The 25,935-nt window shown below is 42.2% G+C and overlaps 4 protein-coding genes across 5 annotated transcripts; all 4 read left to right on the top strand.

Moving 5' to 3' along the window:
• The first annotated feature begins 714 nt into the window (after positions 1-714).
• Positions 715-2,668, top strand: LOC127756830 (patatin-like protein 3). The gene is made up of 3 exons (XM_052282209.1): positions 715-1,770; positions 1,878-1,940; positions 2,041-2,668. The coding sequence occupies exons 1-3, from the start codon at positions 769-771 to the stop codon at positions 2,413-2,415; spliced, it is 1,440 nt and encodes a 479-aa protein (XP_052138169.1). The 5' UTR covers positions 715-768; the 3' UTR covers positions 2,416-2,668.
• Positions 2,669-8,315: 5,647 nt separating this feature from the next.
• LOC127757541 (DEAD-box ATP-dependent RNA helicase 9) lies at positions 8,316-12,477 on the top strand. Its single transcript, XM_052283074.1, has 7 exons — positions 8,316-8,807; positions 9,541-9,668; positions 9,770-10,178; positions 10,725-10,823; positions 10,924-11,148; positions 11,310-11,471; positions 11,602-12,477. Exons 1-7 carry the CDS (start codon positions 8,433-8,435, stop codon positions 12,088-12,090), a joined length of 1,887 nt encoding a protein of 628 aa, XP_052139034.1. The 5' UTR covers positions 8,316-8,432; the 3' UTR covers positions 12,091-12,477.
• Positions 12,478-16,659: 4,182 nt separating this feature from the next.
• On the top strand, positions 16,660-20,402 carry LOC127756647 (cold-responsive protein kinase 1-like). Of its 2 annotated transcripts, none has more exons than XM_052282005.1 (7): positions 16,660-16,824; positions 17,485-17,651; positions 17,732-17,847; positions 18,116-18,326; positions 18,443-18,680; positions 18,776-18,926; positions 19,782-20,402. In XM_052282005.1, the coding sequence occupies exons 2-7, from the start codon at positions 17,585-17,587 to the stop codon at positions 20,133-20,135; spliced, it is 1,137 nt and encodes a 378-aa protein (XP_052137965.1). In that variant the 5' UTR covers positions 16,660-16,824; positions 17,485-17,584; the 3' UTR covers positions 20,136-20,402. The 2 variants fall into 2 exon arrangements, with proteins under 2 accessions (XP_052137965.1, XP_052137966.1); XM_052282006.1 differs by having other exon boundaries at positions 16,666-17,335.
• Positions 20,403-22,366: 1,964 nt separating this feature from the next.
• Positions 22,367-25,874, top strand: LOC127757484 (protein LOL2). Its single transcript, XM_052283001.1, has 7 exons — positions 22,367-22,602; positions 22,950-23,066; positions 24,038-24,151; positions 24,934-25,043; positions 25,136-25,198; positions 25,293-25,364; positions 25,474-25,874. The coding sequence occupies exons 2-7, from the start codon at positions 22,952-22,954 to the stop codon at positions 25,516-25,518; spliced, it is 519 nt and encodes a 172-aa protein (XP_052138961.1). The 5' UTR covers positions 22,367-22,602; positions 22,950-22,951; the 3' UTR covers positions 25,519-25,874.
• Positions 25,875-25,935: the final 61 nt, after the last annotated feature.

Raw genomic sequence — 25,935 nt, 5'->3', positions numbered from 1 at the left:
TCCTGCATAAATGCAACAACCATCAACTCAAAAGCAACAACAAATTACTGCCAGGTCACCCCAACCCCTTGGCCCCACTGTCAGTGACTAACCCCCCTCCATCGTCCTGGCCCACTGACCCCGTGGCCCCACCCACCATCTTCTACTCCCTCCATAAAAAAAAGACAAACCCTGGTTTCCGTGCCCAACGTTTGACCGTCGGTTTTATTTGAAAATATTATAAAAAAAATTTAAAAAGACAAGTCACGCATAAAATATTAATCATGTTTTATCATTTTATCATCTAACAACAATGAAAATACGAATTATGAAAAAATTTTATATAAGACGGACAGTCAAAGTTGGAAACGGAAACTCAGGGTTTGCCTTTTTTTAGGACGGAGGGAGTACCCATGATCTACCTGTCCATCCGGCCCCACCACTCCACAGGTCAGCCACTGTCCTCTCTCCCCCCGACACACCTGCCCCGCACGTGCGCTCCACTGACACGCGGGCCCCATACCTCCCCGCCACGTGTCCACCTCCCGATCCGCATCCGACGGCGAAGGGAGGCTGCTCTCACGGCGTGCGTGTATACGAGTACGACAAGCGGCGTCTCGAGCCACGTGGCGGTGAAGGCGTATTCTACCGGGATACGCCTTCGCGAGCTGGGACGCGTACTTGCCGCCGTTTATAAGCTTAGGCCGTCGTCCTCTCCGCGAGGGAGAAAGGTGAGCAGTAGTAAATTGGACACCGCACCACCACCGAAAAGCTCGCACTCTCCTAACCATGGCGTCGCCGCCGACGCCGCAGCCGCCGCCGCCGGTCGACGTCGACCTCGGCAAGCTCAGCTACGAGATATTCTCCCTCCTCGAGAGCAACTTCCTCTTCGGCGCCGGCGCCGGCGGCGGCGGAGGTGTTTGCTCGCTGCCTGGGACGCCCGGGAGGGCGCTTCTTGGAGGGAAGGTGAGGGTGCTCGCGATCGATGGGTGTGGTCCGGGACCAGGTGATGCTCTGCTGGCGGCGGCGGCGCTGGTGAGGCTGGAGACGGCGTTGCGGGAGAAGTCCGGCGATGGCGATGCGAGGGTGGCGGATTTCTTCGACGCGGCGGCGGGGGCCGGGGCGGGGGGTGTGTTGGCGGCGATGCTGTTCTTGAAGGGGGCGGATGGGCGGCCGCGGTACACGGCGGCGGACGCGCTAGCGTTCGTGGCGGCGAGCCTCGGGAAGGGCGGGTGGCGCGGCGGCGGCGGCGGCGGCGGGGGGAGGAGGTGGTGGGGGGTGGCGGCGCTGTTCCGGCGCGGGTCGTCGGCGGAGAGGTCGTCGCTGCGGCGGGTGTTCGGGGACGCCACGCTGCGCGACACCATCGCGCCGCTGCTCGTCCCGTGCTACGACCTCGCCACCGCGGCGCCGTTCCTCTTCTCCCGCGCCGACGCCGTCGAGAGCGGCAGCTTCGACTTCCGCCTCCGCGACGTCTGCGCCGCGACGTGCGCCGGCGGGGCCGCCGCCACGGCCGTCCGCTCCGTCGACGGCCGCACCGCCATCGCCGCGGCGTCGGGCGGCGTCGCGGCCATGGGCAACCCCACCGCCGCCGCCATCACCCACGTCCTCCACAACAAGCAGGAGTTCCCCCTCGCCGCCGGCGTCGACGACCTCCTCGTCGTCTCCATCGGCTCCGGCTCCTCCTCCGCCGCCACCCCTTCCACCGCCGCCGGGTGGCGAACGCCTCTCCCCTCCCGCTCGCCGTCGCCCGCCGAGATGGTCCGCCTCACCGCCGAGGGCGTCGCCGACATGGTAAAAAAACACACACCCACACCCAATCCCAACCCTCCATCTCGAATCCGACGGCTCCCATCGAACCACGTCACTAACTCACCATGGGTAAAACCGTAAATTCCCAGGTCGACCAAGCGGTGGCCATGGCTTTCGGACACACGTGTGGGCGCAACTACGTCCGCATCCAGGTCAGACCCGAAAAAACTAATTACCGAATTACCCCTCCATTTTTACCATTTTACCCCTCATTTTTACTGACCTCGTCGGCGATGTGTGTTCACTGACCAGGCGGCGTCGCCGGCGTGCAAGACGAAGGCGCTGAGCTCGGTGGACGCGAAGAAGGCGGCGGCGATCGCCGACGGGATGCTGACGCAGCGGAACGTGGAGGCGGAGCTGTTCCGGGGGCGGCGGCTGTCGGAGAAGTCGAACCGGGAGAAGCTGGACGCGTTCGCGGCGGAGCTTGTGAAGGAGCACGAGCGGCGGCGGGCCTCGCCGGGGCTCCCCAACGTGGTCATCAAGCAGGTGGCCGCCGCCGCCGCCGCCGTGACGCCGGCGCGCCTCTCGTCGGCGACCACCACGTCGTCCGCCACCGCCACCACCGCCAGGACCACCGTCTCCAGCATGCCGTCGCCGGCGGCGTCGCTGGACTCCGGCCGCCACTAGCAGCGGCGGCGGCGATCGCCGGCGACGTCGTACGTGTAGAAGTTTTGTACATTTGCCATCCATGGACAGACCGATCGAGGAGATGGTTATTTAATTTTTATTTATTTTTTTTATTTACGTCTTCCGATGAGTCACTGACATGCGGACCCAACCAAGATGGAAATGAGGTGAAATATTTATAAACTTAAGTTATATAAATATTTATGTAACTTATATCCATCAATCAAGGATATGAATGTTATTTATTCGGTTAGTTAGTTTCGTGCTCGAATGGTTTCGAATTCTTCTATAAAAATGGGTTATTAAGATATGCAAGAAACTTGTGCAAGTTGCAAAGCAAAAGCAGATGATGCCTTGACAAAGTCTCCTCCTCATCATCATCCATTCATCCTCCTCCCAAAATTTTTCAATTCATTTTCCCTCCCATCAGATTGAAATTGACAGGATTCGGATCATCACTGTCCTAATCAGCGATTAGTTCCTGATGTTAATAGACTACTAATCCTACTGCCATGGATTGCAATGTTTAAACTCCCATTTAATCAAATTCATTAGCCTCCTTTTCCGTATCAGTGTAGTACATTTTTTGTCCAGCATGAATGCTGCACAGTGGCAGCTAAACTAGCTATATAGCTCCACTACAACACTGAATCAACGATGAACATATAGTGATAAAAATAATTAATATCCCCTTGACGATTTTAATTCAATTCTTGTAGTAGCTTGCTTTCAAGTGAGAAAAATAGGCTGGGGAAGATGAGACTTGAAGTCTGCATAAAGTTGCTGATAACTTCTACGTACTCTTCAGCTGCGTCATTGCCTGCCATGGACACTGTAGTAGCTTCAGATTGTTGTAATCCTTTCCTGTACTCCATTTCTTGTAGCCTTATACCGTATAGGCGTATATACACAGTATATACAAATAGTTTTACAATGGTCTCTCTACTAAGTAGAAGTAATCTAGACCATTCATATTTTGTAACATAATCGATTTATTTATACTTCCACCTCAACTAAACTTTCAATGGTCTCTATTTATACCATTATCTCAACAACTGATGGTAGAATAAGTATTTTTTTTCTATTAGTAGTATAACTCATAAATTAACGGTTGATATCGTTTTTATTGGTGATAATACCAATAGTAAAATATTGCCATTATATACAATCGTAAAGATATCGTATACGGAGTATATACGTAGCTGAAGAAGTAGGTACTGTGTGTAGGCAGCAAGCCCCTTTCTGACACTTTAGTTTGATCCAATCCAATCCTGAAAACTTTAATACTGTAGTATAGTAGACTAGTAGTAGACCAGTAGTAGTTTGATTTTGGTAGTCCACTAGTATCAAGCAAGGATATATGTTGTTTTCAAGCCTATTTATTTTTGTTTCTCACCAATCATATATACATTTCCCCATAAGGTTGGAAAAAGAAACATGGAAATCATTCTTGAGTGAGGACATAACTATATCTGAGCTAATAATATGTACAAACTCGGTTCGAATTAGTTGGCCTTCTCAACCAGAGTTTATGCTTTTGATTTTGGCGAAAATTTTGGTAGACCAAAATTTTGTGATTTTTAGCACTTTTCAAACCAAAAATTTTTGAGATTTCGACTTAATTTGAATAAACGTTGACCAACTTTAAAAAACAGAAAGAGAAAACCCGAAAATTTCGGTTGATAGATTTGCCGGTGGGGTCCAAAATTACCAAAATTTCGTTCTCAACATTACTGAGGATTCATCTAGAACATAGGATCTCACATAAAGCTCTACAAATTACATATGATTTTTTTTCCAATTTTATATTGGGACGCGGAAAAATATCCGTGTCCCGGACGAACTTGAAACTGGAACTGAAACTGACAAAAGTGGACGCTGATGGGCAAGCTACGATCCTCCAACCCAATAGCTGCCATTTGAACTACCAGCTGGGTTACTTACATGGACTTTTTCTTCAGATCACACGGATGGAGAAGACTGTAGCAGAAACAGCACATACCAAACTCTTTCTGTTCTTGTGCTCAAAAACAGTGGCTGCTGCAGCATCTGAATTCTGCATGTACCACTACTCACCAAATTCACCAGCTGCATGCACAGATGCTACTGAGATTTTTCACAGGCAACTCGAAGACAAGAAAAAAAGATGAGCATCTCTTCAGTTCAGTACAGTACTGCTGCAAATCTGGGAGATTCCTGTACTTGTGTTTGATATCTTAAAAGATTGCAAATTGCAATTTGTTCAGGGCTCCATGCATCTCACGGCGCTGCATTTGGCCCAATGCTCTTAGCTAGCTTCAACCGCGGTTAATTCCTGAACTAATTTAGTATCTGCACACGATCTAGTAATCTACAAAGGCTGAAAAAACTGCATCATTTTTTTTTCAGAATGGAGGTAAATAAATAAATTACAGTCATAGAGAGAGTGTAGGTAAGTTTTTTTTTCCCAAGAGATAAACTAACTAACCAACGCCATAGATCTCACGTCGCCCAATTACCAACGCCTGATCTGAGTGATCACCTCGTTAACCATCATCTCTCCTACCTCTAAGTGCGATTTTTTCACCGCCTCCGAGCAGTTGAAAGTTGTTGTCACTGCGATCCTCGGATGCTGTGGCCTGAGGATTTCTTTTTCTCAGTGGCCTCTTAATTGCTCGAGCATTTGGGAATTTGGGAGCAGAGAGATTCAGAGATCAGAGAGCTTCACTGGAACCTTCCATGTGGTGGGCAAATCCAGCAAGATTAACAGCTTTGTTTAACCATTCAGGTAACGTGATCGAGTCAGACTTTTGTCGTCGAGTTTTCGCGGCAAATTTCGCTTGCAATTTGTAGCATGTCGAGACGAATCTGCAGCTTTAGTTTTTAGTTTCAGTGTCTGAATATTTTAGTTTCAGTGAAGAAACACATTGATCTAGGAGGGCTTTGCTTGATTCTTATTTTTTTTTACCTCTGCTGTTTTCAACCAAAGGTCAGCGTTGAAATGTTAGGTTAACAAATTACTACTAGGGTCAGCTACACATAATGTGGTTAGTTATTGTTAATTACTGCATGGTCCATGGCCATGGGTTTAGAGGGCAGTAAAAAAAATGTAAAATTAACACTGCTAGCTTGTATGACATATTTAACTAGAACTAACCAGCTCAAGATCTTATGAGGGTCTCTTCCCTAGTCATATATGGTTGAAACGACATGACCGAGATCTCTGAATGAGTAGTTAATTCAGGTTACCTGCTACTGCTAGTTAATTAGCTCGTGAAGCACTTTTTTTTTCCTGTCATGTTTTTCCCTTTCAGAAGTTCAGAGACTTGAGCAAGCCCAGGTTGTACTAAACTAGTAATGCAGCCAAAATCACTCAGAAAAAACTACTAATTTGGAGGATTTTGCTGAAGTTCATTGTGATTATTGGCACATGCAAAAGGCTTGAGAACCTGTTCTTGCAGTCTTTTGTCCTTGATCAATTGGCTTCAGAGAAAATGTACTTGTGCTGTTATGCACTTATGCTGATGAAGTGAAAGGAATTTAGGCCGTGTTTAGTTCACACCAAACTTTCCTCAAACTCCCAACTTTCCATCACATCACATCACATCCAAAACTTTCCTACTCACATAAACTCCTAACTTTTTTTCCAAACTACCAACTTTCCCTAAACTTCTCCCCAATTTCAGGAACTAAACACAGCCTTACAAAGAAATGTAAAACACCGTCATCGACGCATGTAAAAATGGTCGGTCACCAAAAAACGCTATTAGTCGCCCGAACTCCACAGCACCGCAGGCTCCACCACTGGTGAAACAATTTTGGTTATGGAGTGTGTCAGTTTGAGTGAGATCCCGCCTTGTCATGAAACGCATGGATACTTCCATTGTCCCTCAAAAAGACAGTGGGTAGTAGTAAAGGTGAAAGCATGGCTAATTTATAGGTGAACACCAAAGCAAAAGTGCAGATGTGAGTAGTTACACTTGTCCCCATGAAAGTGGTAGGAGCTCAAAAGGAGAAAAAAAAAAGAGAGCAGGGGTCATTCTTCCATTGCCTTTTTCACCATTGGTAATCTAACCTAAACATGATGCAAAAGTTTGATCACATGTTGACACAAAAATAAACTATCCTTATGCAAAGCCATTTACCCCTTTTCCTGCTACATGTTCAGCTCATGTATGTACTGATAGTACACTATACTTTGATGTTCTTCTATCATTTGGGGGCATGCATAGTTGAGTGGTCCAAAAATCACAATGGCCTTTATGGCATATTGGCATCCTCATTAATACCTTTTCTCACTGAAATTCAGAGGCATCCATCCATCCATCAATCAATCATCATCCAAGGGACCCAACGCCAAGCAGAGATAAATTCGAGATCAATTCTATGCTCTGTTTCAGACAGTCCTTTTTTATGGTGTAGTAGTACTTGTACCAGTATCAGCTTCCATGCTGAATTAAACCAAAGCAACTTCTGCTCATCAACTAAAGCTTCAGTCTTTCAGAAAAAGAAAACTTCATAATTTGTTTTGCCTAATTTGCAGAATACCTACTTTCTTACTAACTCATATATAATCCATAACCTTGTTAACTCATTCATAGATATAATTATATACACTTTGAACAAGAGAAGAAATGAAAGAAAGAGAGCAAGGAATAGCATATAGTAGCAGACAGCAGGAAAAGCAGAGCCAAGCTCAAGTCACGAGCAAGATCTTGCTGCTAGTAGTATAACTTTGCATTTGAAATTTGCTCCTAATTCGTTCGAATTAAAGTTGACAGCAGTCACCATCAGCCAATGATTGGATCATTGAAGATTTTGGGAAATGGAGACTGGAGAGTGCAGAAATGCAGCAAAGTCTGAAGAAGAAGAAGAACTGAAGAAGGGTTTCCTTTCTGATCTCGCACGCCATCTCGAGGAAATTTTGCATGACCAAAGTCAGAAATTGCGAAGCTAACTATACCTAAGTACGTATGTACGAGCATCCTTTATTCTGTTAGTCTCAAACGAATTTGAAACGGATTGGCAAACTTGGGTGATGACCATTGTGAGAGTCCTTGCGTTTCTTCAAGAGTGTACGCTTGGGTTTGTGACAAAATTTCATGCTAAATGCATGCTTGCTTGGGTTCGCAGCCTACATGAGCCAAAGTTTTGTCATTTGAAGACACCATTTTTATCCTGATGTCAAAATTTTGGTAAAATCATCTTCGCTGTAAGTTCACCTTTTAAATCTGCAGACGATGTCAAAAGTTCTTTGATTAACTTTTCACCTACAGCTTCAATCCACCGAGGCCTTTGTTTGGATAGGCCCCGAAATATACATCCAAGTTTGTGGGCCAGGATTTTAGCCCAAGTATCTAGCCCACATATGGATGGGCTAGAACTGAGGCCCATATAAGCAAGGCCCTGAGACTGTTAACCAAAACAGGCCACAAGCCCACTCAACGGCCCAAGAGGACAACCAAGCCCACCTCCAAGCACTGAATAGGCTGAGTTTGAGGCCCAACCAAACGAGGCCTGAGGCTCACAACCAAACAGGCCAACAAGCCCATCATCATCAACACAAAGGCCCATCAGGCCCACTCCACGGCCCAATAAGACAGTCCGGCCCACCTCCCAAACCGCCATAACTTTTCCTCCAAGCAATACATCCCAACCAAACCGTCCCGACCCCTTACGCCACTGACAACACGACTCCACACCTCCCGTACCCCACATGTCATCCTCCTCTGACCCCGCGACTCCACGCCTCCCCACATCTACCTCCACCCATCGACCTCTTCTCCCACCGACACGTGGGCCCAATGCACGCGTGGATCGGTGGGTCCCACGTGTCAGCCACTGGCCTCCCGGGGAAAATATCTCGCGTCCTGTGCCTTTTAACCCCATTCGCCTCTCCCTTCTTTTTCACTTCGTCTCCTCTCCCCTCCAAAACCCTAAACCCCCCAAACCCTAGCCGCCGCCGCCGCAGCCGCCGCAGTCGTCGCCTCGTCGCAGCAGCAGCGGCAGCGTCACCACCGCGACCGGCGGCTGCAGCGATGTACTCTATCCTTCGCCGCGCGGCGCCGCTCCGGCGGCGCGCCGTTTCCGCCCTGGCCGCCGCGGTTCTCCGGCGGGAGGAGGCGGCGGCGGAGGTGGTCGTGTCGCGGCGGGCGACGATCCCGGCGGCGTGGTTCCACTCCTCCCCGGCGTGGCTGGGGTTCCGGGAGACGGGGGCCGCGGGGGCGGCGGCGAGGCCGCAGTACGCGGCGGATGAGGGGTTGTTCTACGAGGAGGATAAGAGGGGGGCGAAGGCGGGTGGAGTTGCTGCGGGCGGCGCGGAGGAGGGGTTGGAGGTGGCCAAGCTCGGGATCTCGCCCAAGATCGTCAGCCAGCTCGCCTCGCGCGGCATAACCAAGCTGTTCCCAATCCAGGTATCAGGAGCGGGCAGTCCCCCCATCTTCTGTTCCATTTCCAATTGAATCGTGAACAATTTGTTCCTTGAATCATACTTTCGTAGCGAAAGTTTCATCCTCTTTTACAAATTGTGGCACTCATATGCCAAGCTGCATCATGATCGCTTGAGCTAAGATTTGGGTCATGTAGTCAAGATTGAAGTGTGATCAATAGGTGCAGAGATATTCAGTGCTTAAGAAAATTAGTCAGAGTATCTGTGAGGGGGTTAATTCTTTATCTGCCCTAAATTATGCTTCTTTTTGTGTGCTGTACACTGCTTGATGCTGAATTACCAGCACTTGTTATGGGATTTCTATATTCAGACATTTAAGTTATACATTGAAATATTTGCTGTGATTATTGTGATATCCACTTTATATAACTGCACAAGTAGACAAATGCCTGGTTCAGATATTTTGGTTTGTTTAGGAGTCACGGGGAAGCTGTTTTTGGATAAATATGTGCATTTGTGTGTAAATAGGTGTAAATAGATTAATAGACATAACACAGTGCGGCAATTCAATCATTTATATTTTTTTATTCTCGAGCTTATAGTGGCTCATTTATAGTGGCTTCTCCATGTATGCTGTGGCCAAGTTTCAATGTTTTCCTGGCAATAGCATAGGACATTCAAGTTACTTTCATATATTAAGTCAACGGTTCATTTTGTTCAGTAATAATCATGGACTTATGTTTTGCTGCTCTGCGCAGAGAGCTGTCCTTGAACCAGCAATGCAAGGAAAGGACATGGTTGGTCGTGCCAAAACAGGTACAGGAAAGACTTTGGCTTTTGGAATCCCCATACTGGACGCAATTATTCGGCACAATGAAAAGAATAGGTAAGTTTTGGTCCTATTGTCTTCATATATTTTTTTCTTTACTACTATTGGTTTGTTCCTCTTTGTTTTTTGGGTAACCTTTGAGCCTTTGGATGCAACAGCCCTGGTAAATTTCCCTTGGCTATTGTTTTGGCCCCAACAAGAGAACTCGCGAAACAAGTTGAGAGGGAATTTTCTGATTCTTCCAATGTGGAAACGATCTGTGTATATGGTGGAACTCCAATTAGCCAGCAAATAAGACAACTCAATTATGGAGTTGATGTTGTTATTGGGACACCAGGACGAGTAATTGACCTGCTTAAAAGAGGTGCTCTGAATCTGTCAGAGGTCCGGTTTGTTGTTCTTGATGAAGCAGACCAGATGTTGTCAGTGGGTTTTGATGAAGATGTTGAGACAATTTTGGATAGAGTACCTCCAAAACGTCAAACCTTGATGTTCTCTGCGACTATGCCAACCTGGATTCGGAGACTCACCCAGAAATACCTTAAGAATCCTGTTACAATTGACCTTGTGAGTTTTATACTTGCTAAACTCCTTTGCTCTTGGTTTTACACATAATCCATTGCATAGATTGTGGAACTATATCTGTTTTTATTTAAAATGCACTCTCCTCTTGCTGTGTTTCAATGCATTAGTGGCATTGTCAGATTGTAAACTAAATTGCCATGATAACTGTAGTTCTGTTGTATTTATATTTTGTTTTGCTAGATGCCTGATCCTTCAAACCTTAAATGCTACTCTTGAATTCTGTTGAATCTTTTATATTCTAATTAATATATATTTCATTGGTGCAAAAGACCAATGCAGTATAAGAACTTGAGGTATTAGCATTAATTATTTCCAGCAAGGTATAAAATTTACCTTGAAGTACATTTTTTTTGGTTCGTTTCATTCACTATCTTCAGTAGTATAACTGCCAAATGAAAACTATTGAGGCAAATATGGTCCAGTTTAATCTATTTTGAATTATACAGTTAAAATTGTTCTTATGTCTTTCCATTAAGAAGTCATTGGCACAATATCTGGTACTACTTTATGATATTATTCCTTTTATAGGTGGGTGAAGATGATCAGAAGCTAGCAGAAGGAATCAGTCTTTATTCTATCGCTTCAGAGGGCCATGCCAAACCTGCTGTCCTTGGAGAATTGATTAAGGTGAATGTAGTTTACTGTCATTTTTTATGTTTGACCATATCGACCTTAAATACTAATTTTTACTATAAAATGCTTTAAATTAATTGTTCATTCATTTCAGGAGCATGCAAAAGGTGGTAAATGCATTGTATTTACACAAACAAAAAGAGATGCTGATCGATTGTCCTACACCATGGGTCGGAGTTTCCAGTGCCAGGCCCTTCATGGGGACATCACACAAGCCCAAAGAGAGAGAACATTAAAAGGATTCCGTGAAGGCCATTTTAATATTTTGATTGCCACTGATGTTGCTGCTCGTGGTTTGGATATCCCAAATGTAGACTTGGTTAGTGTTTTCCTTGATTATTCTGCTCTTCTAATTTTGTATGAAATAGCTGTTTCTAGGTTGGTTTTCTTTCGCTGTGTTTTAGGTTGTTTTTTTTTAAATAAAATAGCAACTACACTTTGTGTTGAACAGTGCTTGAGTGACTTCCCTTCCTTTTACAGGTGATACATTTTGAATTGCCAAACTCCTCGGAATTGTTTGTTCACAGGTCTGGCCGAACTGGCCGTGCTGGAAAGAAGGGTAAGGCAATTGTTATGCACAGCTATCAACAAAGTAGAGCTATCAGGATGGTTGAGAATGATGTTGGCTGCAAATTTACAGAGGTAAGACTTGATTGTATGCAAATGCAAAGCTGAGAGCCAATGTATCTTAGCATATACAGCTTTCTATGCAAGTTAATTTTCAAACCATTTCTCATACATGATTCTAAAAGAGCTATCCAATTTGATCCAGCTTCCAAAGATTAATGTTGAAGGTTCTGACTTGATGAGTGGTGGCTTTGATTCCTTCGGTGGTGGTGGATTTGGTCGTGAAGGGGGTGGGTCCTATGGGCGTCGTGGTAGTTTTGGCAGCTCTTCAAGCCGAGGCGGTGGGTTTGGTGATTCAGGGTTTGGTCGTTCAGGTGGTGGATTTGGCCGTTCTGGTGGTGGAGGATTTGGCCGTTCCAGTGGTGGTGGCTTCGGTGATTCTGGGTTTGGCCGTTCAGGTGGTGGTGGTTTCGGAGACTCAGGATTTGGTCGCTCAGGTGGTGGCGGTTACGGTGATTCAGGATTTGGTAGTTCCGGCGGTGGCTCAGGCCGTTCTGGTTTTGGCCGGTCAGGTGGATTTGGAGATTCTGGCTCAGGTAGGTTTGGTGGGGGATTTGGTAACTCTGGCTCAGGCAGTTTTGGCAACTTTGGCGGCAACAATTCTGGACAATCCGGTGGGTTTGGCTCCTCTTAGATTGGCAGCTTCTATACTAGGGCAAAAGTAACTACAGTTTTTCATCTATGCTATGGGTGCCTGCTACAAATTTAGATGGACGGTTTTCAGATATTGTCCACCACCACAGAAGGGAATTCCTGACCAATTGTTTGTTTTCCGGAATCACTACAAGACTGGATATCTAGTGCAAATAGCATATGCTTATCGTTATTATGGGTGAAGGGAATATGAAGGCAGCAGAAAATAATCACGAGTCTTATTTTGTTTTTCTTAGTTATTCCTCCTGCAGGCATTCATGTTTGCAGGAGGACTTTAGTTTCTGGTGCTCGATCTAGCTCATACCTGTAAAATATGGCAGAGGATCTTCTGCAGATGATATATTATAAGTATCTTTTTTTGGTAGTAGTTCTTCTGTATTGTATTTACCGGTGCCTTTCTAGACTAAAATAACCTAGATACCTAATGATCAGAATTGCGGCTTCAATTCTGTAGTAGTGTTCATCTGCAATGGAAGGATGGCGGCTAAGATGTGACCATTGTCTGAAGTTTCTCGTGCTTCTTGCACTGGTTGATGCAAATGCCAGAACCAAAAGAAATGGGATGCTTTCTTTAGATTTTTTTTTCTTTTCCACTTTGACGAGGCTGCATTCTTTCAAAGAATTTCTTTGATATCCTGGAAAAGCATTTTCGCTGAAGAAAATGCTGGACAAGCTGTAATGCTGGCCCCCTCCTGATGAGGCAGAATTTATGTTAATCTCTTAAAGAAAATGTGCATGTCCTTTCAGCTGAGGCAGAGTTTGCTGTTAATCTCTAAAGAAAATGTGTATGCCGGTTAGCAAAGGCACAGCTTCAGTGCAGAATTAATTAATTAATGCGAGCATGAATTGTTAGTGTATGTACTGCTGCTACTCCGTGGACCATCAGAAACGTACATGAGACTAAAATGTCAAGAGTGTATTACTTGAATGGCCAAACAGTCAGAAAGCCGAGTTATTCAAAGCGTATTGCTTAGTACAAGTCAGTGGCCATGCGTGCACAATGGCCAGTACTTCAAAGTTCTAACTACTTCTAAGTAGCTTATCAAATAACACAATAGTGTTAACCGAACCAGCAAGATTGTGTGTGTCACCAGGATCATGTGCAGCTTTCAAGTCATATTACTTCTCTGTCGGTTGATTGGTCATACACTCTAGCTTCATTTGTTCCTTGCTTTTCTTACTCACAAGGATAGGGATGAACATGGAGCTTCATTTGGTTCTTGGCTTCTTGCTCTTCTACTCACAAGGATATGGATGAACATGTAAATTTAAAGCTGGAAATTTGGAATGCAAAATTGCATTGTCACAACTCACAGTCCCATTACTGATAAAAAAAAAGGTATACATATGTATAGTCATGGATATATACAAGGCCAACACTGCATCGACAAGGATAAGGGAGCAACTTGATAGGAGTGAATTTCACATTGTGTTATTTGAGGGGCTAAGCTCCCAATTCAAAAAACCTGTATATATTTGATTGGATGTAGAGACGGGTAAAAAAATACCTTTTTCTAAAAAAAAAAGGAGCAACTTGATTAGATTGTGACAAATTTCCACATGCTGTTACTATTAGTGACAGTATGCCTAATCTGTTTGACCAGTACTTGCCTGAACTTTTATTTCTTGAGAGCTGTACTTTTCTGAACTGGATAGCATTATAAACCCCTTGTCATTTTCTTATCATTTGTATTTGGCTTGCCTGTTCCTGTCAGCAAATAGGGCTCCATGTCTACAGCTATGGACCTATCCACAGTGTCTTTTCTATTTTTCGATGATGGAATTTAACTTGGCCTCTAAATCCACATTATGACAAAAGGCTTCGCTTGGCATGACATCAGTTTGGGTCATTTTCCTTCCATGGCTAGTGGACAATGAATTATTTTTGGGAGGTTTTGCTTTCTTTTTCACCTCATCCAGAAGCAAGGATGAATAAAATGTCCTCATCATGTTTAACCAAGTTGCTGCCAAAAGACAATTTGGTCAGAGTATTACAAATATTCTCTCTCAAAGAGTGTAAAATATTTGCTTTTTCAAAAAATGCACTATTGTTTGTTAAGACAAAATATTTAATTTCAGTGTTTTTTTTCAACTTTCCATTTTCTCCAAAAGACTAGTTTTTCTCAATTGTTTTTTTTTTCGGTATAACTCTTGAAGTCAAGGTAATGAACAATCACTATGGACTTTTCATGTGGTGCATTAGTTATATACCTCTCTAGTCAATCAATTAATAAATGTATGATATGTTCTAAATGCCAAAAATGAAACTATATAAACTCCTTCATGAAAGACTTGGGGGTATATCCTAGGTGCAAAATTGAGGATTTACTCCCAGAAGGTCAATGTAAAAAATATTTGAGCAGAATTTGAAGTAACTATATATAATGTATTAATAAATAATGAAATGAATCTAATTAAGTTGCTCATACATCTTGTATAATAAACACCCTGAGTCAAGCTGAAAAAGTCTTCCCTTTTCATTTCATTTTATTTTGAAAGAAACCTTCTTTCCACTTTCAACCTTGACTAAATCTACAAAATTCTTGTGTACCATCCATGCATGATAACGAAACTTGGAACCTTTCGACATGACATGAAATGTCTGAGATGTACTCATTGACCTAAATAATCTCATTTGTTAGTAGTTTACTACTAGAGGTGTAGAGCCGGGACAGAGACTGATTGATGAATACATATTCTTGCCTCTTCAAAATCCACTGTCTAGTTCATCTAGTTTGCAATTATTAGAGTAAAACTGCACTGGTATGCATTTTTCACTAAGAGGGTTCATCAAAGTTCTGCTAATGATTTAAAATTTACATCATGCATTTTAAAGAAACTGAATGAATAGTACTAGTATTTAAAATTTACCTCATGTATTCAAGAAGTGATATGCTTAGTTACTTGATGTGTACATGTTTACTTTTGAAAAAAAGTAAATTTCAGAAAACTACAACTATAATGATAAAACTATTAGTTTGTTACAACATGTAGGTGACAACAGTAAGCTTGAGCTACGTAAAAGTTACAGTTTTGTGATAATTTCTCGCGTTATCATTGTAGCAAACTGAAATATATTGCTAATGTTACAGCAAACTGATAGTTTTGTCACTGTAGTTACAGTTTTCTGAAATTTACTCTTTAAAAAATCCAAACAATAAATTTCCTCAGATTCGATAACATACTTGAATAAAAAAAATACGGTGCACTAGAAGTTATACATGTTTAAACAATGGGACAACTGAGAAATTTGGTGCACAAGAAGTTAATGAGAGGAGAGAAGGATGGAAGACTTGATCAATGGGAATATGTGGTCAATGGGTCCTCACTATGAATCTATAATATTTGCAGAACTTAAAATGCTTGAAGATTTCTTAGGTCGTCCTATGAGCTAATGAGCAGCCTTTGAATTTGACTTTGACAGGCAGCAAGCGGCAGGGATTCTCCAGAGCTGAGTCAGCTTAACATTTTGGTTGTGATTTTATAACTAAATTCTTTTCTTCAGCTCAAAAGGTCAAAATTTGGAGTGTATTTGATAACTCATGTAATGAATGGGTCAAGTATATTATTTGCATGAAAATATGTAGGCACAAAGAAGATTGAATTGTTCTGTCACTTTGGATGAGAAAAATTGAAGTCGTATACGAGATCCAACTTTGACAATTAAAGCCATGATCAATTTAATAACTGGATCACATGTACAATGGTCATTGAATTATCTGTTAAAATCTTTTGTCTGTACTAAGTGACAATGACATTTTGCATGCTCACTGTAATGCAGAATACATTGTTCAGAAGTACAACCCAACACACACCTTTTCAGTTGTATTAAGAGGATCATCTTGTTCACTTATATTAGTCCTAATCATGGAACAGCGGTAGGAAAACTTGCATGTCAAACTGCAGTTAAGGAGTACACCGACATGGTTGTTTCCGTGGAGCCCTTTTGAGTGGATTCCATGAACTATTTAGAAATATTGTTTATGCTTGTAATTTTTTCAGTCTTCAAAATGATTTATATAAACTATACATTTTTCTTGATGAAATGGATATTTCTGTTATACAACTATATTTTAAAACTAAATATTAAATATTTTGGAATTGGAGTATATATATGCCTTTTTGGGAGCAAGTCCTTTTCTATTTACAAATCAATTTCATATGGTCTCTGAAGTCTGAACAGAAATGGCACCTCAAACAGTGTGAACGACTGCTAAGTAACACCTAATCCATCAACCTATATCCATCTATAGTATAATCAACTCAAGATCTTGGGTATTAAGCATTAAGAACTAACTTAAGAAATATGTGAACACAGACACTTCACAACAACTCTAAATCACCTTACATCATTAGAATAACTTAAATCTGATTCTTCCGAGAATAAGAAATGTACAAAATATTAATTTGTTTATCTTTGTTTATGCTTGTCGTTTCCTTGTGTGAGGTCAGCACTATGTCTTTTCCATGCTACTTCCCAGAGTTGCAACCAGCTAAAGTCAATCCCAGTGGGACATCTGCTGGTGGACTCCCATATATTCAGGGATTCAGGGCAGAGAGCAGTATGCTTTTGCTTCTAAAATTGCAGATTCATACTCTCTCCTCTTCTTTCTCCTCTTCTCCAAGAGTTCTTTGCTGGGTGCTGGCTGTTCTTGGATATTCATACAGATTACAGGCTTCAAGTCTTTCTGCTGGTGAATTAACTGATCTTCAGGTGAGTTTTGCTTATTGGATTCTTTTTTCTTCATTGCTGAATCTACTAAATTCTGTGTCTAGGTCTGTTGCAAGAATTTCATTGCTCTTGTCTCTACTGAATATTTCAATTCATCTGGGGAAAGTTTTTCATGGAAACCTTTTTCAGGAAAGGTATTAGTTCAGTTTTCTTTGGATTAGACTGTATTTAATGGGCTCTTCCTTTCGGTTCTTGTGCTTATCATCAGTTCATCTATTTCTGTTTGTAACCGTCAGTTCATCTTCTGAAGATCAACGGTCACACCGCAAACTTGGTTACTCTACAATTCAATGTGAATACAAGTGTTTTTTCTCATGGATTTTGTTGGACAACATACAATTCTTAACTCTGACTGGGACGAGTGTTTCTCTGTCAGATTTGCATACTTCATGTCTTTATTTCTTTGTTACAATTTTTCTGAGTTTTCTAGAGATTTTGTTCTTCGTTTCTGCTCTCTGGGCTCACAGCAAGGAGAAACACAAGAAAAGAGACGGTGTGTCTTTTCTTCCTTGAGGGCATGAGTTTTGCCCTTTTTTCTTGAAATTACTCTAGAAAGAGAAAAGTAGGTTCATTGTGTAGAATTTTTCAACAAAGTACTACATTATCTCAATCTCTTTTTATCGATCGATTATTTTCTCTCAGGTTTATACTTTTATACCAAGAGTACTTTTACGGTGATCTCTACATGATATTCTGAAGATATAGCTGAAGAGTCCTAGAAGAAAAACCCTGAATTACAGTAATGACTTGCTTTCCTGCGTTCTGGAGAAACAAAAAATCCAGGAGTCAAATTGTGCAGCATGACAAAGGTAAACCCTCACATTTCATCAAATTTTCTTCTTCTGAAACATCCAGATGCCTTCTTCTGATTGATCTTGTTCTTTCCCAGATACACCGATCATCAGAAATGTGAAGATCTACTCCTCCAAGGAGCTCAGAAAAGCCACAAAAAATTTCTGCTCAGGACACAAACTAGGACAGGGTTCTTTTGGCTGCGTCTACCTGGTAGCTTGCTAGTCATTTCAAGCATTGACATTTCAAAGTCCAAAGCTTAAAGCCCTGTGTGCCATAACCCAATTAGTTCCTCCAAATGCCTGAATTATCATAAACTGATGAATATATACATATACTCTTCATGCAGTTTCTATCACTGAATTAGTGAACAGTGGTAGAAGCAATATTGCCATTCTCTTCATGCTTAGAAGTTTCTATGGCTGTACCATTTGGACCAGTCATTAACATGATTTCGCATTTCCTCACATGAATTGTTCAGGGAAAGCTCAGGAATGGTCAGAAAGTTGCCATCAAGGTGCTCTCCTCCGAGTCAAGGCAAGGAACAAGGGAGTTCTTAAATGAGCTGAGTGTCATATCCAACATAAACCATCACAATCTTGTAAAATTGCATGGCTGCTGCGTCGACGGAGATCAGAAAATGCTGGTCTACAATTACCTGGAGAACAACAGTCTTGCACAGTCCCTCTTTGGTAAAGAACAAAAAAAAAAAATCAGTTTCCAGTAGATTCTCAAATCATGGTGAATTTGTGATACGTTTTGTTCTCAGAACTCTGAATCTCTGAAGCATCATGATCATGTCCTTCAGGCAATTCCCATAGTAGTATCCAATTAGACTGGAAAACAAGAGTGAAAATATGCATCGGCGTCGCGAGTGGGCTCAAGTATCTTCATGAAGAAGTCCGGCCGGTCATCGTCCACCGTGATATCAAGGCAAGCAACATTCTTCTTGACAAGGATCTGAGCCCCAAGATATCAGATTTTGGGCTGGCAAAGCTTTTCCCGGGCAACATGACGCATATCAGCACCAGGGTTGCAGGAACACTGTAAGCAGAGGCATTTTCTTGTTGCTCTTCAGCTTTGATCTTTCATGCATATTGTTGTGTATGAATAATTTGGCATTTCATTCTTCTCCTTCTAGAGGATATCTTGCACCGGAGTATGCGATCCGAGGGCAGCTGACAAAGAAGGCCGACGTCTACAGCTTTGGAGTTCTACTTCTGGAGATTGTCAGTGGAAGATGCCACACTGACCCCAGATTGCCTCTTCAAGATCAGTTCCTACTGGAAAGGGTAAAGAACAATGCCGACAATAGCATATAACTTTTCTAAATCTGCATTATTATTATTGCATATGACTTCTCCCAGACTACTGTCTGATTCTTTAGTTATTTCAGACAACAAATTGGAGCAAGAACCATTCTTTTATGTATAAGTCCAGTAAACACCTATGATAGATTCCGTATGTTCCCTGTATGACAAACCACTAGGCACATACCTGTTCTGGTCACAATGACTGGTCAATTCAGATAATATGGTTGATATGCTTGTGAGACTGGGAGCTTTGCAATGATATGCACAAGGAAGTTTCCTCTCTTATTAAAGTAAACAATTCATAGAACTGAATCAGCTCCCTTTGACGGGTCTTCGTGTTCTTGTATGGGCCACCGCTCTGAATTATGTCAGAAATGGTCTTCAATACCACATGCATTTGCTGGCTTTCTGGTTCTTGATTATTATTATTATTATTATTATTATTATTATTATTATTATTATTATTATTATTAGAGAAGATTATTTTTTTACCCGGCCTCTAAATCCAACCGAATATATGCAGCCATTTAAATTGGGAACTTAGCCTCGTAAACAACTTAATCTGAAATCCGCTCCTATGGAGATTTGAACTCAAAACCTTGGGGTGCTACTCAGGTCACTGCAACCACTAGGCTTTCTGATTCTGAAGTCACATCCATTGGTGTTTCCGTGTTGGTCCAATTATTGTATGGATTGCTTTGAGATGAATTGATTCTTAAAAGAATTGAATAATTAGCTCAGCAATACTTGAAGCACCACTTTCATGGCATGGATATCTACTCTTAGAACTGGTCCAAAGCATCTGAAATCATAAACTCATGCTTTTTTTGACAGGCTTGGGCGCTCTACGAGTCCGGTGATCTCAAAAGCCTAGTTGATAGCACCTTGAAAGGCGTCTTCGACACCGAGGAAGCGCAACGGTTACTGAAAATAGGTCTCCTGTGCACTCAAGATACTCCGAAGATCAGGCCCTCCATGTCGACGATCGTCAAGATGCTCAAGGGCGAGTGCGCAATTGGCGATAAGATCATGAGGCCAGGCCTGATCACAGATGTCATGGACCTGAAAATCAGAACAGTTGAGCCGGTTCAGTTCAGTGCCTCTCCACCCAAATCTCCTTCAGACAGCAACTCCCAGGTGTCCATGCTTGCATTAGCTGGTAGCACTGTGGTAGAAGAGAGCCCCTGATGGAAGGTTGGATATCTGAAGGAAAAGATGATTTCAGGTTAGAAAGATATAAAAGAAGAATGAAAAGATGCCTGAAAAGCAATGGTTGTAAATTGAAAGGGAGATGGAAAGAGCCAAAGAGGATCTTATACATTTTTTTTTTGTTTGTGTAGTTTTGCTAGGTAGATACTATTGTAGGAATGTTGTTTGTATACATAGCATCTGAGTTTTATTATCACCAGCTATACAAACCCTTGGTGTTTATACTAGTCCTTGAGGTTTACAAAATTTAGGCCCTACTTGAAACACGATAATTTTGCAATGATTTCATATAAACAATTCAATTATACAGAAAACAAGAAAAAGAATTCTACGACTCAGATCAATGAAGCCAACGTTGCAAATTCAGAGGTTTCTCATCAGGTTCAGAAGTTCATGATGCCATCTGAGTTACATGACCTAAATCTACTACTCTCTAATCTTCAGCAGTTAGGCCATACCAAACAAATTAATACTATCTTGCTACTTCTGAAAGGAAATCAAATTCCACATATATTGATAAAGCAGCAAAATTCAGCAATCAGTAGCAAGTAGCAAAAGTCCAAAAGAGTACAATGAGCAGCAGCTCCATAGCAATAAGCCCACACTCCATCCCATCAGGCCTACAAAACAAACAAAATTCGGCCAAATGCCTCAATACCTTACAAATTACTACCTCCATATTTTAATGTATGACGCCGTTAATTTTTTTATCCAACGTTTGACCGTTCGTCTTATTCAAAAAATTTATGTAATTATCATTTATTTTATTGTGACTTGATTCATCATCAAATGTTCTTTAAGCATGACATAAACATTTTCATATTTTCACAAAAAAATTGAATAAAACAAATGGTCAAACGTTGCTCAAAAAGTCAACAGCGTCATGCATTAAAATACGGAGGGAGTACATCAGGACACAAGCCTCAAATGCCTGAAAAGACAACAAGTCTCTCCGCACAAAATCATGGGAACTGAGAAGGTTCCATAAATCCTCAGAACTAAAACTTTATAAAACCATCACAATTTCAGTTACATATACAATATCATTTTTTTTTGTGGGGAACATATACAATATCATAAGATGATATGAAATCACACCTCTCACATCCACAACAAATTGACTTACATTTTCACTCATGCCTATAGCATGCTATACATGTTATCCACTTCCTCCGTTTCATATTATAAGATTTTCTAGCATTACCCACATTCATATATATGTTAATGAATCTAAACATATATGTGTAGATTCATTAACATCCATATAAATGTGGACAATGCTAGAAAGTCTTATAATATAAAACGGAGGAAGTACATATGATCTATAAAGAAGCAACATTCATCAAGCCTTCCGGTTCATTTCCATCAATGTGTAGTGTAAGAGACACAGCACTCCATCTCTCAATTCCTTCTTGAAGTTGTGCTTAGAGTAGGTGCTTCACAGAATCAATGCAAATACTCACGGTGCCAAACTCATACACTGGCATACCATTGTAGAATTTACCAACTCTAGGCATACACAGTAAGCCTTGTGCCATTGCATATGCCTGGATAGACTCCTTAAAGCTCAAATCCTCGCCATGGCTGCGCTCATTGGCAAGAAATTCTGGTGGAAAAAGGCCCTTCAAGCCCTTGTACCAGTTCATGATCGATCTCATTGAAGTCAGGACTTGGTGAACACAGCCTGTACAGGGCCTGCTGCCACTTGCTGAAGAAATCTACTTCCAACATATGGACCATATGGTGTACAGGGATCACAGAAGCCCAGATCATTACCCAGTTGAACTGGTCGAAATTTTTACGTGAACTCAAAATTTAAACAGAAAACCTAGACAACGGTATCCCGTTGGAACGGGATATCCTTCTATGAGACAATACCTGATACCTGAAATCTGTTATGGTACCAGCTGTATGGTACCCGATACCTGTGATACCTGTTACACGATACCTATGATACATAGGACCTGATAGCTGTGATACTCGTGCAAGAGAATAGTTAATATGTCTGTCCCATTTTGTAGCAGCCCTCAAATTTAAAATCCAGAATTAGCTTCAGCAAACATTGTTTGGGGCGCTGGCATGGGCCTCCATTGGGCCCAAACCGTGTGCGAGAATTCGGCCCAACCTCTATCCAACCCCCCCCCCCCCCCCCCCCTTCGTCATGCCGGCCCATTAGGACACGCTCAGTAATAATAATAATACTTTTATTACCACCATTTTTTCTCCTCCTCCTCGTCCTCCTCCTCCTCGTCCTCGTCGTCGTCATCTCCAACGCGAGCTCGACGAAGCCAAGGAGAGGAGGAGAGAGAGAGAGGGAGAGAGGGAGGAGTGAGACCGACGCGAAGGCCTCCGCCCCCCCGAATCCGGCCACCGCCATTCCGCTAGATCGTTGGCGCCTCCGCTTCCCTTCCTCCCGCGGTTTCTTTTGTTGGAGGGATTTCTCGAGGTAAGCAAACAGCAACCCATCGTGGAATGATGATGATGATGATGAATTGAGATTGTTTGGGCGAACCCGGTTGGATTGGGTCTGGGCGATTCGTTGGGAGATCTCGGATGCTCGTTGATTTTAGATTGGGGGGGGGGGGGGGGGGGGGAATCGATCGATGCGGGATTTGGACGGTCAGCTTGCCCAAAAATTGGGGGGCCTTTCTTGGCGATTCCAAGATTTTAACCTAGCATTTCGTGGAATTGGTCGTTTGGTTGGGGTTGTAGGATTAGGGATTTCGGATTTGATTGTGCTGTGATCCGCTATATGCTGTGCTGATTGCTCTGGCGGGATTTTTTTTTTGGCAGGCATGCAGAGCCAGATCGTGTGCCATGGGTGCAGGAACATTCTGCTCTACCCGAGAGGGGCACCGAGCGTTTGCTGCGCGGTGTGCCATGCCGTGTCCAGCACAGCACCGTCTCCAGGTAATGGCACATCTAAAGCTTTTGTTAGTTTCGTTTGTGCAATCGACCATCAAGGTTGCAAACACTGGCCAAATTTGCCGGGTCGGCCGAAGGATTAGGCCGACATGATTTTATTAGGATTGGAGGATTTACAGGTACAGATTGCGTTTCCATCTCGACGGTATGCTGTCGAAAAAATCGACGTTTCATCCAAGGGATCAGAATTTCGAGGGTTGATATTAGATATCTGTATTGCAATGTTGATGCTTGGGTGACGGTACTCTTTGATGTATGCGATGATCAATCCAAAAAAACTGTTTCTTTTGAACGCTGCTAGAACTCCAATGTTGCAAGTCCAGTTAGACAAAGGTCAAGATAAGATAGTGAAAGAGATAACATGGAAATATAAAGGGCATTCCACGGCTAACTTATCCTTATAGAAAATCCAGTGTACTCATTGTATTAGCTTAAATATCATATACTAGCACATGCTGCTCAGTTTCTAAGCTTACATCCCTAGTTCTACTGCCTTATTCCCGCAGACTGCAGCATTTGGTTCTTATTCCTTTAAATGGTGTTGCTGTTTTTTTCTACTAGATTGTAATTATCTACCAAATTATGTTCTGTTCCATAGAGTGTCTCCTGCATAAGATCTTCTTTCGCAGGCTGTTGTGTGATGTATTTTTTTCATCAAACACTGAGCCCCTTGTGGGCCAAAAAGAAACAGCTTGATTTTTGAGAAATAATAAAGAATTGGTTTGTCGTGAAGCCTAGCAGCGCATCCTAATGTCCAAGTCCAACAGTCACCTAGGAGGAGCTACAAATGCCATATGTAGAGGATTCCTGAAGCACTGAATGGGGTAGCTCACGTAATTAGAATCTAAACCTCGGGTTATCGTTTTACCATCGCTCTCATTGCTTCATATCACTGTGAACTTTGTAGTTGCTTCAAGTTGTCATGCTCATGAAAGTTGGGTAAATTTCATGTGCAGGAATGGATATAGCTCATCTTATATGTGGTGGATGCCGAACTTTATTGATGTATACTCGCAATGCGACATCTGTTAGATGTTCGTGCTGCGATACAGTCAATCTTGTCAGACCAGGTACTTGCATGTTTGTGGAATTGGCAGAATTTTTATTCTGCTTATCCTTAAAAGCATCTGCATTTACCTACTGGGCATGCTAATGTATTGCAGTGTACTAGGTATGTTATATAAAGCCAGTATAGGTTGCTCAGGCACATAAATCTATAATTAATTGTGTTAAGTGTAAACCAACCAAAATTGGTGATGTTATGTATGTGAAAATCAATATAGCCCTCCTATTTACAGTTAGGTTAGTATAAATTTGGTGTATTGCAACTTTACATAAGCTGGTTTCACTGAAAGCTAGACTACATCAGTTCTTACATTGTTTCTGGGCTGTTGACTTCTCATCTGGCAAATATGTATCGTTGACTACTTGATCAGTGAGTTGAGGTCAGTTTATTTCAAAGGCAATACTCAAAATTGTGTGGAGAGCACCTGTGTTGCTGAAGTCTTTCTTTTCTGATTCTTAAATAATGCTCAGTTTTTCTTTTCTGTGGATGAGTTTATTATCTCTTATCGAGACAAGGACTCAACATGTGTTGCTGGTCCCGATTACGTGTGTGCCATTTCTAGTTTCATTTATATGATTGAAATGGAGCAAATATTTTCTGAAGTATAAAATCATGGAGTTTAAAGACAATAAGCTGATAATAAACCTTCACTAGGTTCTTGTCTTCCCTGTATCTCTGTTTCATGCATCCAAGTTTCCTCCCATATACTGTACATCATTAATCATCATGATGTCTGACATGTCTCTCAACTTAATGGATTCTGTTTGATTGTGAATTATGATGCAGTGAGTAGTATAGCTCACTTGAACTGTGGCCAGTGCCAGACAGTGTTGATGTATCCATACGGAGCACCTTCTGTCAAGTGTGCTATCTGCAATTTTATTACAAATACTGGGGTAAGGCTGTTTCTTTTTACTGGTTATCTTTGCTGGAAATGCTATAAGTGCTCATCTACGCTTATTGACTTCAAACTATTTCTTATACTCAGATGAATACAATGAGACATTTGCCACCAAATGGAACTTCATATACTGTCCCATCAACCTCTGCTGTATGTCCAGTTGTTCATACCTTGAGTTCTCTTGGGCATTCATATTTGTGATTTCCATCTATTAATCACTTCTTTTTTCCCTTGTCGTTGGCAGCCAACCACTCAATCACAGAATGTTACTGTTGTTGTTGAAAATCCTATGACGGTAGATGCAAAGGGAAAGTTGGTAAGCCACCTCCTTATTGCTATCCCCTGTCAACCTTGCCTGCGTGCATATTTCTAATCCCCAGTTAAGTCATTACATTCTTACTGATTTACTCCATGTTTCTACGCAGGTGAGCAACGTTGTAGTTGGGGTTACAACTGGTGGTAAAAAGTAACATATTGGCACACAGTGCACCTTGTTTTATGTTCCATATATGGAGTTGGAAATACTTTGTATTATACACAAATGTTTGTGATCAATTGCTGGAAGGAACCCTGAAGAGCATAGGGGCACTCGCAATGTGCACAATTACAATCAAGCTAAAAAAACAAACTGCAGGTGTGAATACTGAGATACTGTAGTTTGTTACCCCTGATTCTTTTGTATGTAATATGAGAGCTCTGTTGGATTTTACTGTGTGATCAAATCATCTCCAGATGGCACTAGCTGCCTTCTCAAATGAATAATAACAGATTGCGTTCAACATAGCGCATGTTTTGTATACAACCTGAATGAGCTGATTTTGTAAAATGCATGGTTTTACTACTATTTCTGGAACTAGACTGAGCATGCCATCTCATCGTTCATGTGT

The sequence above is a fragment of the Oryza glaberrima genome, chromosome 12 (genome assembly GCF_000147395.1).
Source record: "Oryza glaberrima chromosome 12, OglaRS2, whole genome shotgun sequence".
In the NCBI taxonomy this organism is placed as follows: Eukaryota; Viridiplantae; Streptophyta; class Magnoliopsida; order Poales; family Poaceae; genus Oryza; species Oryza glaberrima.
The sequence above is the reverse complement of the archived record's forward strand: the minus strand, read 5'-3'. Positions and strand labels throughout refer to the sequence as shown.